The sequence below is a fragment of the Anguilla anguilla genome, chromosome 8, assembly GCF_013347855.1.
Source record: "Anguilla anguilla isolate fAngAng1 chromosome 8, fAngAng1.pri, whole genome shotgun sequence".
NCBI classification, from domain to species: domain Eukaryota; kingdom Metazoa; phylum Chordata; class Actinopteri; order Anguilliformes; family Anguillidae; genus Anguilla; species Anguilla anguilla.
This window is the reverse complement of record NC_049208.1, coordinates 18324307-18340168: the sequence shown is the minus strand read 5'-3', so window position 1 is coordinate 18340168 and position 15862 is coordinate 18324307. Positions and strand designations below refer to the sequence as shown.

General features: G+C 46.9%; 1 protein-coding gene across 2 annotated transcripts in view; it reads left to right on the top strand.

Moving 5' to 3' along the window:
* LOC118233743 (guanine nucleotide-binding protein G(olf) subunit alpha) overlaps window positions 1–14956 on the top strand; it is a 58445-nt gene extending 43489 nt beyond the window's left edge. For both annotated transcript variants that reach the window (XM_035429642.1, XM_035429643.1), the window contains exons 6-12: window positions 10588–10642; window positions 11134–11207; window positions 12100–12158; window positions 12847–12967; window positions 13119–13249; window positions 13827–13894; window positions 14092–14956. In XM_035429642.1, coding sequence (XP_035285533.1) covers window positions 10588–10642; window positions 11134–11207; window positions 12100–12158; window positions 12847–12967; window positions 13119–13249; window positions 13827–13894; window positions 14092–14238 — 655 coding nt within the window. In that variant the 3' untranslated portion in view covers window positions 14239–14956. The remainder of the gene's footprint in view (window positions 1–10587; window positions 10643–11133; window positions 11208–12099; window positions 12159–12846; window positions 12968–13118; window positions 13250–13826; window positions 13895–14091) is intronic.
* The last annotated feature ends 906 nt before the right edge of the window (window positions 14957–15862 follow it).

The following is a 15862-nucleotide window of genomic DNA, read 5'->3' as shown; positions in this document are numbered from 1 at the left end:
CTAGTTTTATAGATTTAACTTTATTGGACAATGTATATATAGATTATATAGGCATGAGACAATCTAGTTTTTGATTAATTGGCATTAAGAGCGAGAGGTAACACCACAGGGTTAATTTTAATATTACTCTTTATTTGGGGTTTACAGCAATATCAGTAATTGAAAAAAGCGTTTCATGTTTGGCCTTGTTTGTATAACTTTTACAGCATGCCGAGTAACAAATGGCTTTCTATCAAATAAGGAAGTCAGGAGACCCATGAATGGGCAAGAGAAGTCAGCTGATGGAAGAGTCTTTTTTGGAATGTGATAAATCGATTGAGAAAAGGAGTAGATGAAGTTTTAAATAAGGCTTCTCCTCACTGCTGAGGAGGTGCAGAAACGGATGACACTGAAGAAAAGTAAATGAGTATTACGTGCATTATGGGACCTCCTGCCCCACTGAAAGGCCAGTGTTCACAGGGTGCTAGCAGGTAAACTGAACAAACTGATTTGGGCAATGTTCATTTTATTCCTAATGAATGTACTAAGCAAAAAACACAATGCAGGAAAACTTGAGCTTTTAAATACTTTCATTTGTATACTGCAGGAGCCAGGCCTGTGTGATGCTTAAGATGGACACTGTCTGCAGGGGTCAGGCCTGTTTTTGGGGGTCAATAGGTTGGAGACACTGCAGGAGTCAGGCCTGTTTGTGGGGGTGAATAGGTTGGACACTGTCTGCAGGAGTCAGGCCTGTTTGTGGGGGTGGATAGGTTGGACACTGCCTACAGGAGTCAGCTATGAGTGTGGTTGTGGTTAGGATGGACACTAGAAGTCCTGAACACTGGGATACTTCACCTTGGTGCCAGATGCTGAAACTTCAGAACTATAACTGAACTCATTTTAACTACAAATTAAATTATTTGTGATTTTATGTTACTTTCATGTGCCACATTCTGTTTAGTGTGCTTGCTTTTGTGTAGAGGTGTTTGTGGATGAAGTTCCAGTGGAAATCAAAATGCGTTCAGCAGTCCTCGGTGGTGTGGTCCTATGGCACTATGCATATTATTTTGGCGCCGTTTTTAATTGCTTGTAAAGTAGTCATTTTTTGGATTTTCTTCGCCGTGATTGATTTTACGAATAGACTGTGAGATGGGTGCCCTCACAGTGGTTCAGCAGTCCTCCCCAGGAGGGGTAACCTGTAGGGTGTCTCCTGGCCTCACTCAAACTCACAGAAAGATGATTTCAGAGTTTGCACGCTTGGGCCATGTCTGAAGCGGCCTCTTTGAGAGCGGCAGTCTTGTGATTCTGAGAGCTAGCCTGCAATGCACGAGAGTCCGAGAACCAGTCTGTAATGTGTGCAAACGTCCTTTCTGAGGGACAACAGCATCCCCTCTTCAGCAGGTTGACAGCAGCCAAAAACAGGACAGTTCTTACTCATTCCTGAGTAGTTTTAGTGGGTCAGAAAGTCTTTTTTTCCTTTGGGTTTATTTGCTCAAATTTGTCCCTCTTAAGTTACAGGGAGCATCTTTTTTACATTACTGCTGTCATTCATATTTACACAGTATGTTTGAATACATATCATAATCGTCTATTCAATACAGGTTAATAATATATATTTTTGTTCTTGGGAAATGTTAGGCACATTACACTTATTTTTATTTTCCATAATAATTTTGTGTGTGAGTCGTCCTCTGCTTGTGTGCTTGAGATGAGCCTCTCGGTCCAGTTTATTGCTATGAAGTGATTTTAAGCCAAAAAAAATAGATTTATAGTGAAATAGCTTTATCGTGAAAGAAAGAAAAATCCTTTCCTGGTCAGGAAAAGGCTCGGGGCAGTATCGTGTGTGCGTGCGTGCGTGCACGCATGTGTGTGTGTGTGTGTATATGTAATATGTTTGTGTATTTAATTTTAAACGCAGACCACTGCAAACAGTGTACGTTTCCTTTATCAGGGCCTTTTCTAAGCTTGTGACCTGGGAAAATGGCAATTTCCTCCCCCTCGTGAGTGTTTTGAAAATACCCAGCGTTACTGCCGGACTTGGCAAATAACTCGCATGTAACGTGGATCTGCCCGACCAGTTAACTTCCATCAGGCCACCGCAATGGAAAAACCGCAGAATGGCTGTGGTGACGGCATTCGCCCCGGCACCATAAATTCAGTCATCAGCGCCGCGCGCGTCCGTCTTCACACCGTCACCGGGCTCGGAGCGGCGCGGGAGGGCAGCTTTCCTAATCTGGATCAGTGAAAACTATTCCGAACTTTAGACTCACCCCTGTCCTGTCACTGCCAACTTGTCTGCGCTGAGAGTGGCGCACAGATACTGGAATCATCCCCACCGAGGGCAGTCTGAGATTCGTGCTTTGCCCTGTAAAGATTTACAATGGCAAGTAGCTGTTTTCCTCCAAAATATCTCGCCTCATTATTTGTTTGCTCTCCTCTCTAATCTCCGAGGTTACAATATGTACCGTAAGCAATAAAATGAGCGTGTGCGTATTCGAAGTTGTGTCATTGGATCCAGCGTCTTGGCGAGACAGTGTTGGGGGGGGTGGGGGGGGGGTTGTAAACACTGAAAGGCGAGCCGCTGAAATGCACGCCGCCCAATCAGAAAGCCGTCGGCGGCTAGGACAGCGGAGACTCCGCCGGCTCACCGTGGGACCGCGGTGCCATCGCCGCCGTCCGTCGCTCTCCCTGGCCCCCCCCTCCCTCCCCCCCGATGGGGGCTCGGCCCCCCCAACGCCCCCCCCCCCCCCCCTCGGAGAGCTTATGTAAACTAGCTGTGGAGCTGGGGCAAGCTGGAGCTATTTTTAGCCGCAGCACTGCAGAGCGGTAGCAGGGGGTCACGTGTACAGAGCTGAATCAAAGGGAGTATCCCAGCAATGGACTGTAAACAAAGGAAGGTCAGCAACCAGAAGGTGAGAGGCGACATTAACTGGGCGCACACACATCACACGCCGCCATACGTCAACCAGAGAAAACAGGCGCTTCAGAAACGACGCGCTCGTGTTAAGAACCGTAACCGGGCTCGGTCCAGTGTGCGGTCACAAAGACCACGCGTGTGTGGCACGTCCGCTCACCGGCCATTCCTGAATCCGCACGGTTTTGTGCCCTTATGCCTTTGCCCTTATAATTCTAATAATTACAGCTTAATGTACCTCATGTCCTGGCGACCAGCGTACAGTGGTCGCTGGAGGAGGAAATATACCGAGTGCAAATGGATAGACCTGTCTCCCAAACCAGGGCTGAATATGTGATTGAGTTGTTCGTGTTTTCGCACCCGCTCGGCTAAAGGCTTGGAGTGGAGGTAGCGCCGGTGAGAACAGGCCCCGGAGTGTTTTGCATATGGGGCGCTTTGCATCCCAGAGATAACAGTCGCAGGAGCCGGCATGTTACCTGATGGCTGCGGCCTGGAAAAGAGATCATACCGCACGCAACTGCTCTGTCTGAGCCCCTGTGGAATCAGTCTGTTGGTTATGAGCCACCCAGCAAATCTGTTTGGGTCACTTCCCTCTGTACCGGGGGATAATTATTTTCTATTCTATTGGAATCTTCCATTTTAGATTTTATATTGCAATTTTCTGGATTGGAATGTTCTGTTTGGAACGAATCTGAGTTCGTTTGTGGAAAGATGTGACATGGAAATTTATTTCCGATCAAACATTCTGTCCATGTGTCGTTGAACAGAATATTTAATCACTGCAGCTCTCTAGATTCAGTCGTAGCAGTTTGAGTACCGAGAATCCTGAGCCGGGCCTGGGGGAGATGCTGAGCTTCTAAAGCCGTTAACCCAACCCCGAGTTCGCCCGCGGTTTGTCATTCGGTTAAAGTGCACGCTTTCCGGGTCTTTAATTGTCCATGATTTTTACCCTTTGATTTGGTACCGTCTTTTTCAGGTCGCCCTGCCATCCAAGTTGGTCCAAGATTAAGTGCAGCCCTAGCCTGGCATCCATTTCCTGTTCCCCATAATGCCTCCTGCCTCTGCTAGACGCAGATTACCCCTTACCCAGATTATCAACCTTTTAATCCCTACCTTTCTGTAACATTACAACAACTGCTTAATATCACCGTTTGTGTAATTTTTGAAAAGTGGGGGATTGCTAGTCTGAATAATGTTGACACATCTACATGTTGCATATACGTTTTTTTTTTTTGTCTGATTTCACCATTTACTTTCTAAAGTATGAGATCACAGATTATTATGTAATTAGAATGTTCTGAATTGATCATTCTAATACTAATATAATAATCATTACTGGTAATTGAAAGCAATGGAGTTCTAGAACACACATCGAATTTTGAAAAAACATTCCATAAAACCTACTCTTCAAAGGGTTAAAGCTTTACTCGGTGTTCCAGACTGGTTTTGCTCCCACGTTTCTGGTTCAAATCCTCTTGTTCTGGCCTTTGCACTAGTAAGTCAGCATATAAGCGAAATGCTCCCTGTGACAGAAATGTTGTGGTAATCTCAGGCTCCCCCACTCAGCACCCAATAAAGGAGGGGGGGGGGAGGGGGGGTGGAATACTGAAGATTTATTTACTTGGGGTGATCTTGTTCTTGGACACAGCTGCTGACCTCCAGTTGCAGAACTTTCAGGTGACGTTTGCGATCTTAAAAGGCTCGCGTGAATTTACGACGAACACTTTCATTTGTCAGCGCCTTCCGCAGTCGTTCAAAGTCAGAGGCCTTCTTTAGGCCCACAGAATGCAGTTCCCCCAGGCCGGAGGGCTTCCGTGGGCATGCACGCCGCATGCTCCTGCGCATGCTTCTGCGCTCGCATTCCCAGGGCTGCAGGTACCTCGCTGGCCCCAGAAAGTACAGTACAGTCTGTGCGCGAGGGTCTCTGATGAGGAAGAAAAGTAATTCCACCCTCAGGTCGCTGACTACAAGTTCCCTTGTGTGGTGTGGCGTAGTGGTTAGGAAGCTGGGCTTGTAAACCCCAAGGTTGTGGGTTCAATCCTGGCTGGGACACTGTTAAAACCCTTGAAAAAGGGACTTAACCACCAGGCCCTGCGGGGTAAAGAGGGGTAAAGAAGTGCCCTTGGTCACATGATCAGAAAGGCCGGTGCGTATGCCGAGGGCGGGGTTGTCGAGGGCAACTCTGCTTATACAGCACTGAGAGTTTGTCCCTCTTCCGGGTTTCCAAGGAAGTGACCTCACTGACCAGTCTCTGAGTCCTCAGAGGATCAGCACGGCACCGCCTGGCCCAGTTTAGGCTCACAGCTTGGATGCAGCTTTGTGTCTCTCATAGCGAAGGCCTGAATCTGGACCGTCTTTCTGTCTTTTACTGCTTACGTTTACTCCAGTCCCCCTAATGTTACGTCTCCTGATTGGTCTGTGCTGTCTAGGCTTCATCCAATTGAGCGAGTAGCACCATCTGCTCTGTGCGCCAGTGGCACCTTTTGTTGTGAAAATATTAGCTCGTTTTTAGTTACTTTTTGCTTGGCCAGTGAAATTGTCTTCGCCCATTGGAAATCTTTAAGTCTTATTTAGGAAAAAAGGTAACATAAGATTTTAAATCTAAATATAAGATTAAAGTACTTGTTAAGATGAACTTTTTTTGTTTTTGCATTGTAGGGGCTGATTTTATTTAATCGGCATAGGTGCCAGGACACCCTGCGCCAACACTAGCAGCGGGTGTTTTATGTCTTGCTCATATGCAAAAAACACAAATCACATTAAAAGCACAAATTGCACAGTGCATGTAACAACTGTATCTCTATCCACATAGTTTGCTTTTAATCAGTGAGGAACTATGTCTTTGTCCGAATACCAAAATATTAATGTTTTATACACTGCCTGAGCAAGTCCAACAATGAAATTAATCTACACTTTCAAAGACCCATCATAGACCTAATCCTGCTTTGCTACTGTTGAAATTCATATAACTTTCTGGGAATGGAAAGAAACGGACTGCACATGTGAAGCCTAACCAAATCACTGTGCCTGTATCTGCCTATATCTGTAGAAATCTCTTAGATGAAAATCCTGCTAGCGTCTAAACCAAAGGAGTTGTGTACGCGCACACACACACAAACACGCACGCGCACACAAACACGCACGCGCACACAAACACGCACGCACACAAACACGCACGCACACAAACACGCACGCGCACACACAAACACACACACAAACACGCACGCGCACACAAACGCACGCACAAAAACGCGCACACACAAACACACGCACAAACACGCACGCGCACACACAAACACGCACGCGCGCACACAAACACGCACGCGCGCGCGCACACAAACACGCACGCGCGCACACAAACACGCACGCGCACACACAAACACGCACGCGCACACACAAACACGCACGCACAAACACGCACGCACACAAACACACGCACACACAAACACGCACGCGCACACACAAACACGCACGCGCACACAGCCGAAGAGCAGAGACAATAGGGAGACTCCCCCACTGGTTAAATTGTGGCTGTACCTGAGAGACGGGAGAGAGAAAAGGGCGAAGCTGGTATCTGGAAGCGGAGGGAGCCGAGCGTGGCCAAGCTAAGGAAGAGGAGTGGTATCGCGCGACTGCCGAGGTTTCCATGGGAACCCAGCTGCTGAAAGCAGGCAGGGTCAGCGGAAGAGGGCTGCGTGCTGCAGGGAGGACTTGCGCCCTCTGGTGGCAGTCAGAGGAACTGCTGTATCACTACTGTCAGTGTCAGGAACTCGGACAGTCCTGTTTTTTAAAAAAGAAATACATAAAAATGTATTAAATATGAGCAAGGGCACTTACATTGCATTGCAATGTGATCTTGTGTACAGGTTTAGCTTGTGATATTATGTACAGAATAGTAGTGAGAGGTGCTGTTCAGTGGCCTTGGAGGTCACTGTTTCTGAAGCTTTTGGTTCAGCAGCCAGGACAGTGCGACTGTACAGAGCTGATTATCAGGAAGTCAGCTGCTGCTCATGTCTGTTTCCCCTGTATGGTCAGAATCTTACAGCAAAGGCTTCCGGAAGAATCTGAGGCCAGTTTCACAGGCACAGGATTCAAGAACTTGATGAAAGATACTTTTTCAAGTACAGTTTTTATATTTATTTTTTTAAATAGCCAAAATAATTCCCTCAGATTTTTTAAAAGTACTTATCGGGTTAATTTGTGTGGAATTATTTGTCTTTTGTAGGTTTAAAAAAATTTAATGAATTGAGACAGTCAGAACAAATGGTTTCAGCAATGTAGATTTCTTTGTGTTGCAGTAGACTAAACATTTGTTAATGTTCCTTTTAAACCGATGAAATAGAATGCATAATTATTTAGTATTTTGGTCAGCCTAATAATTGGCATTGTCTGGGGTTGGAATCAGTTGTATTTATGGAAAATTGACATTTTGGATAGTAATTTATAGAAATGACTATCTGTAATATGGTGTTATGACACAACGCGTGCTTTCCAGAACAACTTTCCAGTTCTCCGCAGTAGTTTTCTAAACCAAGACTGCTTAATGTATGTTTTGAACTATTTATTCCTTCGGCTGAGATAGAGCAGGTACGTTTGTTTATACGATTTTGGTTTGTATAATCAGGCTTTTAGGAGGGTATCCATTCTCTGGGTTATATTTAGAAGGCTCCTCTCCAGCTGTGGACGAATATATCATTTTTTGCCATGCGTATTTAAATCTGTTTAATGTTTCTGTCAGGTTGTTAAATAGCTGAGCCTTCCTGGTGTAAACTGGGTCTCTTTACTCGGGCCCGGGGACGAGCGAAAGGGGGGACGCGCGGCGGCGGCGAGAATTCCTCGCTCCGCGCTGAGCCAGTAAATCAGCGCTGGCGCTGGCCTCCGAGCTCTTAGCGCAGGCTAACGTAGCCTGCGATGCCGAGGCCTGCTAGCAGACCCTGATCGATGGGAATCGGTGAGCGGCTGAGCATCCCTGCTCACATGCTCTCGTATCGGAGGGGTTGAAAGCAGCAGAGATGAGACTTCGCTCTTTTTCACACCACGCAGGAGAAGGACGATGTTCCACTGCTGTGCTTTTTTAAACTGCTCCATTCCTTTACTAATTGTTTTGTGAAGTGAATTATATTTTGCCGTTAGACATATTTTTGTGGCGTCAGCCAAATTTTAAATATCACAAGAATAAAAAGTGTGAATGGGGAAAACTGATTAAACATAATGAAATGGAGTGCTTTACCTTTGTTTCCCCAGCGCTCACCATGTTAAACTGACCTCATCACACTGTTGCTGTTTTATGTGTCTTATCAGAGGCACACCACTAGTATACTTACATACACAAGTAGGCCAGCACCAAATATCAAACATTCCCATGGAGCTCTGCTCTCTGTTTAGTGAGTGCTTTGTATCTTGTGAGAATGTGCACTTGCAGAGCAGACATACGACAGCAGATTCACAGGTCCTGTGCATTAGAACACCAGAGATGCACGGGAGCTTGCCATTGTACTTTAGAACACAAAGGAAGATGGCATTTATGAATTTCATTTTTTAATGAAATGTTTTACATAAATAAGTAGCGTGCGTGTGAAGACGCTGGGTTCAGGGTTTCCTGGCTGCTGCAGCCGCGTGCTGCGAGTGCAGCTCTGGTGCGCAAACAGGCCGCTCCGCACTGCCATTCAAAATATGGAAACTATCGATCCCCTCCCCCCGCCGCTAATTAAAGATGCTCCGCTGTTTGTAAAAAGTCAACACAATTATCAAATGAGCACACGGGTCTCCGCCCACTGTCATTGCCATGAAGGTTGTCTGAGTCACACAGCTGCTGTCAAAGGCAAAGTTAAGAGTCAAAGCTGGAAAGCAAATCCAGGGAACGTTCTTTTACACGCCAGGCACTGTTCAGTCGGCTCTGTGACGAGCATCAGCTGCTGTATGTGCGCTTCCTCCCATCAGACCGTCTCAATATCATGTCTGATCAGCATATCTATAACATGTGTTTAGATTGTCCGGATTATTAATCTGGATCACGTCCATTCCATGACTGAAGCCATACGGCCCAGGGTTCAGAGAGCAACCCAAAGGTCACGAGTAATGAGTAATGACAAGGCTGTGCAGTCAGTGGCCGGAATGGGGGAGTGGCTGGAGCTCACCAGCTGTTTGGGGGAGGGGCGTGTGATGTGTCCCCTAACCGCTGCCCCCCCCCCCCCCCCCCCCCCACACACACACACACACACACACACACACACACACACACACACACACAGTAACGAGTCATCGTGGTTTCATGCGGCTGGGCCTCCGTCAGGGGCTAGGGAAGCTGCGGAGGCCAGTGGAACATCCTGGGCCCTGGCCGCCTCGTTTCCACGGTAACCCCACAGGGGGGTGGGCACGGTTGACCTGGAAACCCAGCGCGACCCTCAAACCAGCGGCGGGGTCACGCTGGGGGCAGCGACGTGAGAGCTTCCCATCTCTCTCTCCCTCTCTCTCGCTCTAGCTCTCTTCCCCCCAATCCCCAGCCGCTGCACACCAGCCCTCCCTGCGATGGGTGGGCCCTGCCAGCGCCGGTCCTCCTGGTCCTGCAGCTCTCTGACTGTGACACAGTGGAGTCTTATGTAATCGGGCACATGGAGACGGACAGAAATAGCCTGGCCTGTGGTAGCCTGCCCTCTGCTGGCGCAGCACTCCACGCGTCACAAAATGGCTCCGCTGGAGTCGCAGTGCCCGATGCCGTCCCCGGGGGCGCCTCAGACACAGTTTGCGCTTTTGATGCAGCGTGTATCTGGTATACTACCCCTCACCCCGTCTCACTACAGAGATGTGCTCTGACTGCTGGGGTGTCATGGCACATTAATTTGCTATGCTGATTCCGTTTACTTACACATTAATGAAGGAGCTGTATTGTCACCGTTACGACGCTTCCACATCCAGGATTTGAACCCACACCCTGTGAGTGCAGAGGGCCTTCAGACGGCACGTGGCGGGATTTCGGCCTCCTTTCCCACCTGCTCATCTTGAGCCTCGTAGCCTGATGCGGGCCCAGGCGGCAGCGACCACCATATGGTGACGCTCAGCTGAAGGCACGCTGGGGGAGGGGGTCTAAGCAGTGCCATGGTAACAGGCCCTCACAGCCTGTGTCTCGGTGCTGTAGCTCTGCGGGCTGAATCCAAAGCTCTCCATTCACAGCGCCCACATGAGCCCGGGTTTGGAGCTTGACCAGGACACCCCCTGCCCCTCCCCCCCAGCGATGAGTGCCCTGGGATCTGTTAATGACTGTGCTGACTCAGAACCCCGCTCTTGTGTCTCAGCTGAAAGCCATCACCTCCTACACCACAGTGTCCCCGTTGCTGCTCCGGGATCTTCCCCAGGGATATTATGTATCCAGCAGTCCTTCTGGGTCAAACGTAATCGATATACACAGTGGTTTTGGTGGGCCTTTCCATCCTGCCTGGTATCAGAAACATTCACATGGCATTGTGAAATGCATTATCAGCCTTTTTCATCTGTTTGTGTAATTATTATGAGGAATGCTGGGATGATTTTTGGGCTGTCTGGTGTGCGATGGTTATGTTCTGTTGTTGAAGAACTCAGCCTGGCAACTTCAATAATTAGTTAGGGTAGCTAATTGGCTGAGGAATTGTGCGAATCCATTTCTGAACCCGTATTTTCCACCTGTGCTGATATCCCTTTCTGTTTCTGTTCCCCCACAGCTTTTTGGACAGAATTGACTCTGTAGGACACGTTGACTACACACCAACAGATCAGGTAAAGTTGTTTTCTGAAAATGTTTGCCTTTGTAAGAATAGTATATTTATGGATTTCACATCTGATGTGTACTGGCAGGTTAGTTATTTATGCTCTGTCTATTTTGATGTCTTAACATTTATCCGCAATGGATAAATTGCACAGCAGACTTCTTCTGCAGTCTGAAGAATCATCAGTTGTCAATCAGTTATTAAAATGTGTCATTTAGCATGCATGGCTATGTCACAAAGGCATGAAACCGATCAATTAACAGGAAGGAACTCCAGGGAGTTGGGTTGAATGTAGCAAGCTCACTCCAAGTTGGTTACTTTTAAAAGACCCATTCACGAAACCTTGCTAAATCTGACCAGACTTTTGGTAAGTTTGTGTGTTTTCCACAGAAACTGCTTCAGTGGATTTTAAAGCCAGGTTGTAGTCCTTGCTCCATGTCTCTTGCACCACTGAGAGAATTAGCGTGTGGATAACTCCTCTCCTGCCTCTCCTCCTTCCAGGACTTGCTGCGATGCCGAGTCTTGACTTCAGGGATTTTCGAAACGCGATTTCAAGTCGACAAAGTCAACTTTCAGTGAGTGTGTTTGCTGTGTTCTTATTCCCATGCAGTAATATCCCCCCTACTAAAGAGTTCCTTAATCCTGGAAACAGGTCTTGTCATACACGGATGTGAATCAGCATAGGTTCAGCCCAGCGTATAGGATTAGGCTGGCAGCTTTGACTGGTCCAGGGAACAGGTTCCGTCACTCTGAGACAAACCTCCATCCACGTTCTTGCTTGGCATTGTGTCAAATTGAATTCTTCTTAACACACACATCCTCCATAACTGCTTAAATGGCTGCTGTAACGATTTTCGCCAAACATGTCTTTTGGCTGGAATTACCGGAAGACAAATTAGTATCTTAGATTCAAGTTTCATAAATCAGGGTGTGTCTGAGAGGAATGTGACTGGTAGTTTCATAAAGGAACAGTGGTATTTTTTAAACATTAACGGCATTATGTAAACCTTTTATTGTTAATGTTTTGTCCTCTGTAATTGTTGAGTATGTACACAAGAGGGCGCTAATGTAATTTTACAACCAGGAAAAGAGTACAGCCCTTAGTAGCTTCTAAATCATAGTTAATTTTTACCTGTTTTTTTGTCAAGGAAACCATTATAATTATTTGGAAATGGTAAGCAAAGCTTCTGAGTAGTGTAAATATTCATTACAGGTTGAGAACTGAAATGGTGGCTCTATGTCTTGCACTCATTTCTTTATAATCATCCAGATTAAGCAGCCACATTTCCAACAGTCTTCCATTGGATAAAGACCTTGAGAAAGTAAATCAGTAACATCAGTTTGAATGGATTTGAATTTCTGGAATAACTGGAATCATGGCAGACTCTCAGATGGAAATAAGCCCTGATTGGCTCGCCTTCCAGATAAGCCGTGTGATTGGTGGATTGTGTGCTTCTCTGTTCTCAGCATGTTTGACGTGGGAGGTCAGCGAGACGAGAGGAGGAAGTGGATTCAGTGCTTTAATGGTGAGTTGGATCCCCTCACCTCTCACAGGTTTTTCCATGCGTCCTTTTGGTACTAAAATTAACTTCCTTGTTTTCCACCTCAAGCGCGTTTCACATTCGGTATTTAAACACATGACTGGGTTTTTTTGCGTTTTCTCTTAAATGGAAACTCATAAGCTAGAGCAGCATGCAAAGGTGAGGGCAAGCCCCGAGTTCCCCGGCGATTAACGTAGCGACACGGTCATAAGGCTGCCCAACCGCCCGCGGTCAACTTCATCCAGAGCATAGCGGTTAGCACGACCGCTCCTCACCATGACAGGCCGCTCCCGGCCAAATCCATAACCATTTAGAATTATTTTATGCATCACGTTCAAACTAAGGGGGCTAAACGATCTGATTGGCCGGGCCTTGCCCCCGGGGTGGTCGTATGGTGCCTACAGTGCACCTCCGGTTCTGAATTTCTCAGTGGTATGCAATACGAAGTTGCTATGAAATGAGTGCTTGGTCATGACTAAGTCTGAGGATCCCTTTGTAACTCTCCCAATTTATGCGTGCATAGCTTGTCTTGGCTATTTTACTTGAAGTACTATTCAGTCGTTACTACTGAGAATGCCTGTTCTCAGAGGTTTAAGCCATTATTGCTCTACTCTCCCCCCCTTTCTCTCCGTTCCTCTCTGTCACTCTCCTCCTCCTGCTTATCTCCCCCCAGACGTCACGGCCATCATATTTGTGGTAGCGAGCAGCAGCTACAATATGGTAATCAGGGAGGACAACAACACCAACAGGCTACGGGAGGCGCTGGACCTGTTCCGCAGCATCTGGAACAACAGGTGAGGCTCCTTCACCCCGGGCCGAGCCGCTAAAGGGAGCCGCTGTCCCCGGCGACCGTCTCGCGCCCGGCGTCGCCGCCGGCGACCACGGCACGCGGCCTCAGAGGAGAGAGAGAGGAGTGGCGTAACTGTGGCTTCTTCTGTCTGACAGGTGGCTACGGACTATTTCAGTCATCCTCTTCCTCAACAAGCAGGACATGCTGGCTGAGAAGGTATTAGCAGGGAAGTCCAAAATCGAAGACTACTTTCCTGAATACACCCGCTACACCGTACCAGCCGAAGGTACGTGCTCGAGGGCGTCGGCTCTCTCCCAATGAGGATATGGGGGTGACCACAGGTTCTCTAGGGGGGTGACCACAGATTCTTCAGGTTAACCACGTGCAGAAATCATTTTCTTAACGCTGAAAGTGGCGTCTGTCTGTCGTTGAAGCTGAAGCTTTCTAATTGGATAATGCTTATGCATAGTAATGAAGGGGATGAGACCAAGGCCAGTACCGTAGCAATGGATGTTTAACAGGGCATGCAGTGTCCCTTATAAATGTTTATAAACCAATATTTCATATTTCACATACATTTTCTGTGACATTTTAAGTGTCAAGACTCCTCTGATAGTATGTAATTAAATTCTTTTGACATCAATTATTTTTATTGGAGTAAGCAAGAGAGTCAGTAGTGCAGAACAGAAATATTTAAAACTGCCTTCACTTGCCCATGAAGAATAACAAAAAAGCGTGGGATGATGTCAAGCTTTGATTTAAGGTTTTTAAAATCCCCTTCCTGTCATCTGTGGACACACAGCAGGGTTCTCTCCTCCGCTCATTTGCTGGGTTTTTAATCGCTGGCCTTTCCTCCTTTGCAGCGACCCCTGATCCTGGTGAAGATCCAAAAGTGACGAGGGCCAAGTTTTTCATCCGAGATGAGTTTCTAGTATGTCCTTTCCTTTGTGTGTGTGTGTGTGTGTGTGTGTGTGTGTGTGCGCGCGCGCGATGGTGCACGTCTCTGTGCGCAAATATCTGCATCGCGTGTGTGCAAGTGCGTGTGAAACCGCGTGCCGAAATGCCCACTTCCTGTCTGTGCGACCTCATAGCGCGTGCCCTGACTCCACCTCTTCCTGTGTGTCACAGAGGATCAGCACGGCGAGCGGCGACGGCAGGCACTACTGTTACCCCCACTTCACGTGCGCGGTGGACACGGAGAACATCCGGCGGGTCTTCAACGACTGTCGCGACATCATCCAGAGGATGCACCTGCGCCAGTACGAACTCTTGTGATGGAGGAACGGCCCACCTGCTTTAAAAAATCTGAGCTCCTCTCCCAAAACCGACGTCCGCTGACGGGGACACAGTACTACTGAAGTGTGTCAAACCCTTCTTTTTACTTTTGTTTTGTTGGTTGCTGTTTTTTTGGGGTTTTTTTTTCCTTTTTTAATTGAAGCCATTCTCAGTCCCTGTTCTGCTGAGTTAGAGTGGGGAAAAGTTGTTTGCTTATTTCTTTACCACATCTTTATTTGTGTCATTCCACTAAGCCTTTGGCTACCTCCTTTTTTTGCTTTTTGTCATTTGTGATGTCATTGGACTTGGACCAGAAGCATTTTTGTTTCTTTTTTTTCCTTTTTTTTTCATTTTGACCAGCGGTTGGGTGTGTTTGAGGAGCACCTGTCGGACTCCTCCCCTTTGAGAGGGGGGCGGGACCTTGGGGCCCGCCCAGCCTCCGACCTGGCACACCTAGTGACCTACAGTAACCTCGTGTGGGCTCTGCATCTTTAATCGACACTGAAGAGTACTTAATGGGGCGGGGGAAGTAAGAAAGAAAAAAGATTGAATGCACTTTGCATCAGGTTATTTAAATACTGTTGCAGAAGTATACACACCATGTAGCACCACAATATTTAATACTGTCACGGTTTTTAGCGCTCCGAGTTGCAGGTCGACTGTGAAGTTACCGACCTCCTCTTTTAAGCTGACTCGAGGCACAGAAGTGAAGTGGGGGGGGGGGGGGGTGAGGGGTGTGTGTGGGGAGGGGGGGGGGGGGGACAGGAGGTAACTGGGACTCTGAAACTCTGTACCTCGGGCCTTAGAACAGTCGCTGCTTTCTGCCTATTGTGTCTAGGAAAGAAAAACTACCACACTCACTTTGACCTGTCCACAGATGATCCTTTTAGCTTAGATCTTCTTGGACAACAGTCCTATATATAAATATAAATATATATATATATATTATATTTTTTTTGTTTTGTTTTATCTTGTACAGACTGTGCAAGGTTGATTTATCTTGTACAGACTGTAAAATGTAATATTATTTTGTACAACTTTATTGAAGAAAAAAATCTACTTGTAGAAGATCTTTGTGCCTTGATTATGGCTGTACCTGTACAATGAGCTCAGATGTAAGTATGTTTTTGACTGCGCTGTACAGCTTGATGTCACTCTATCAGCAGGAGAGACTGCGGTAGGGATTTTCTCTGTAGAGTTTAGTTTTTTTCTGGTTTATAAAAAAGGAAATGCTCTTTAGTAAAAAAAGAAAAGTTTAAAAAAATTAGGGAAAAAAGATCCTGTATACATTATGCAAATGAACCACTTACCTACAGTGACGACCAGATGTTGCAGTGACATGCCTTCATTTTTTTCCTTTTGTTTTCCTTTTGATTCTCAGCTTTAAAACATTGGAATCCATTTGAAGTGTCCAAATTTGCAACCTGGTGTTTTAATAGGAACCAACTTTTCCATATGAAGTACGCCAGAGAAATGTACACGTGCTCGCGAGTGAGTGTGTGTGTGTGTGTGCGTGAGTGTGTGTGCGCGGGTGTGTGTGAGTGCGTGCACGTGTACATGAAACATACATACACTCACGGCACATCGTGAGTGTACGTCTGTGCTTTTTATAAATGTGTGTACA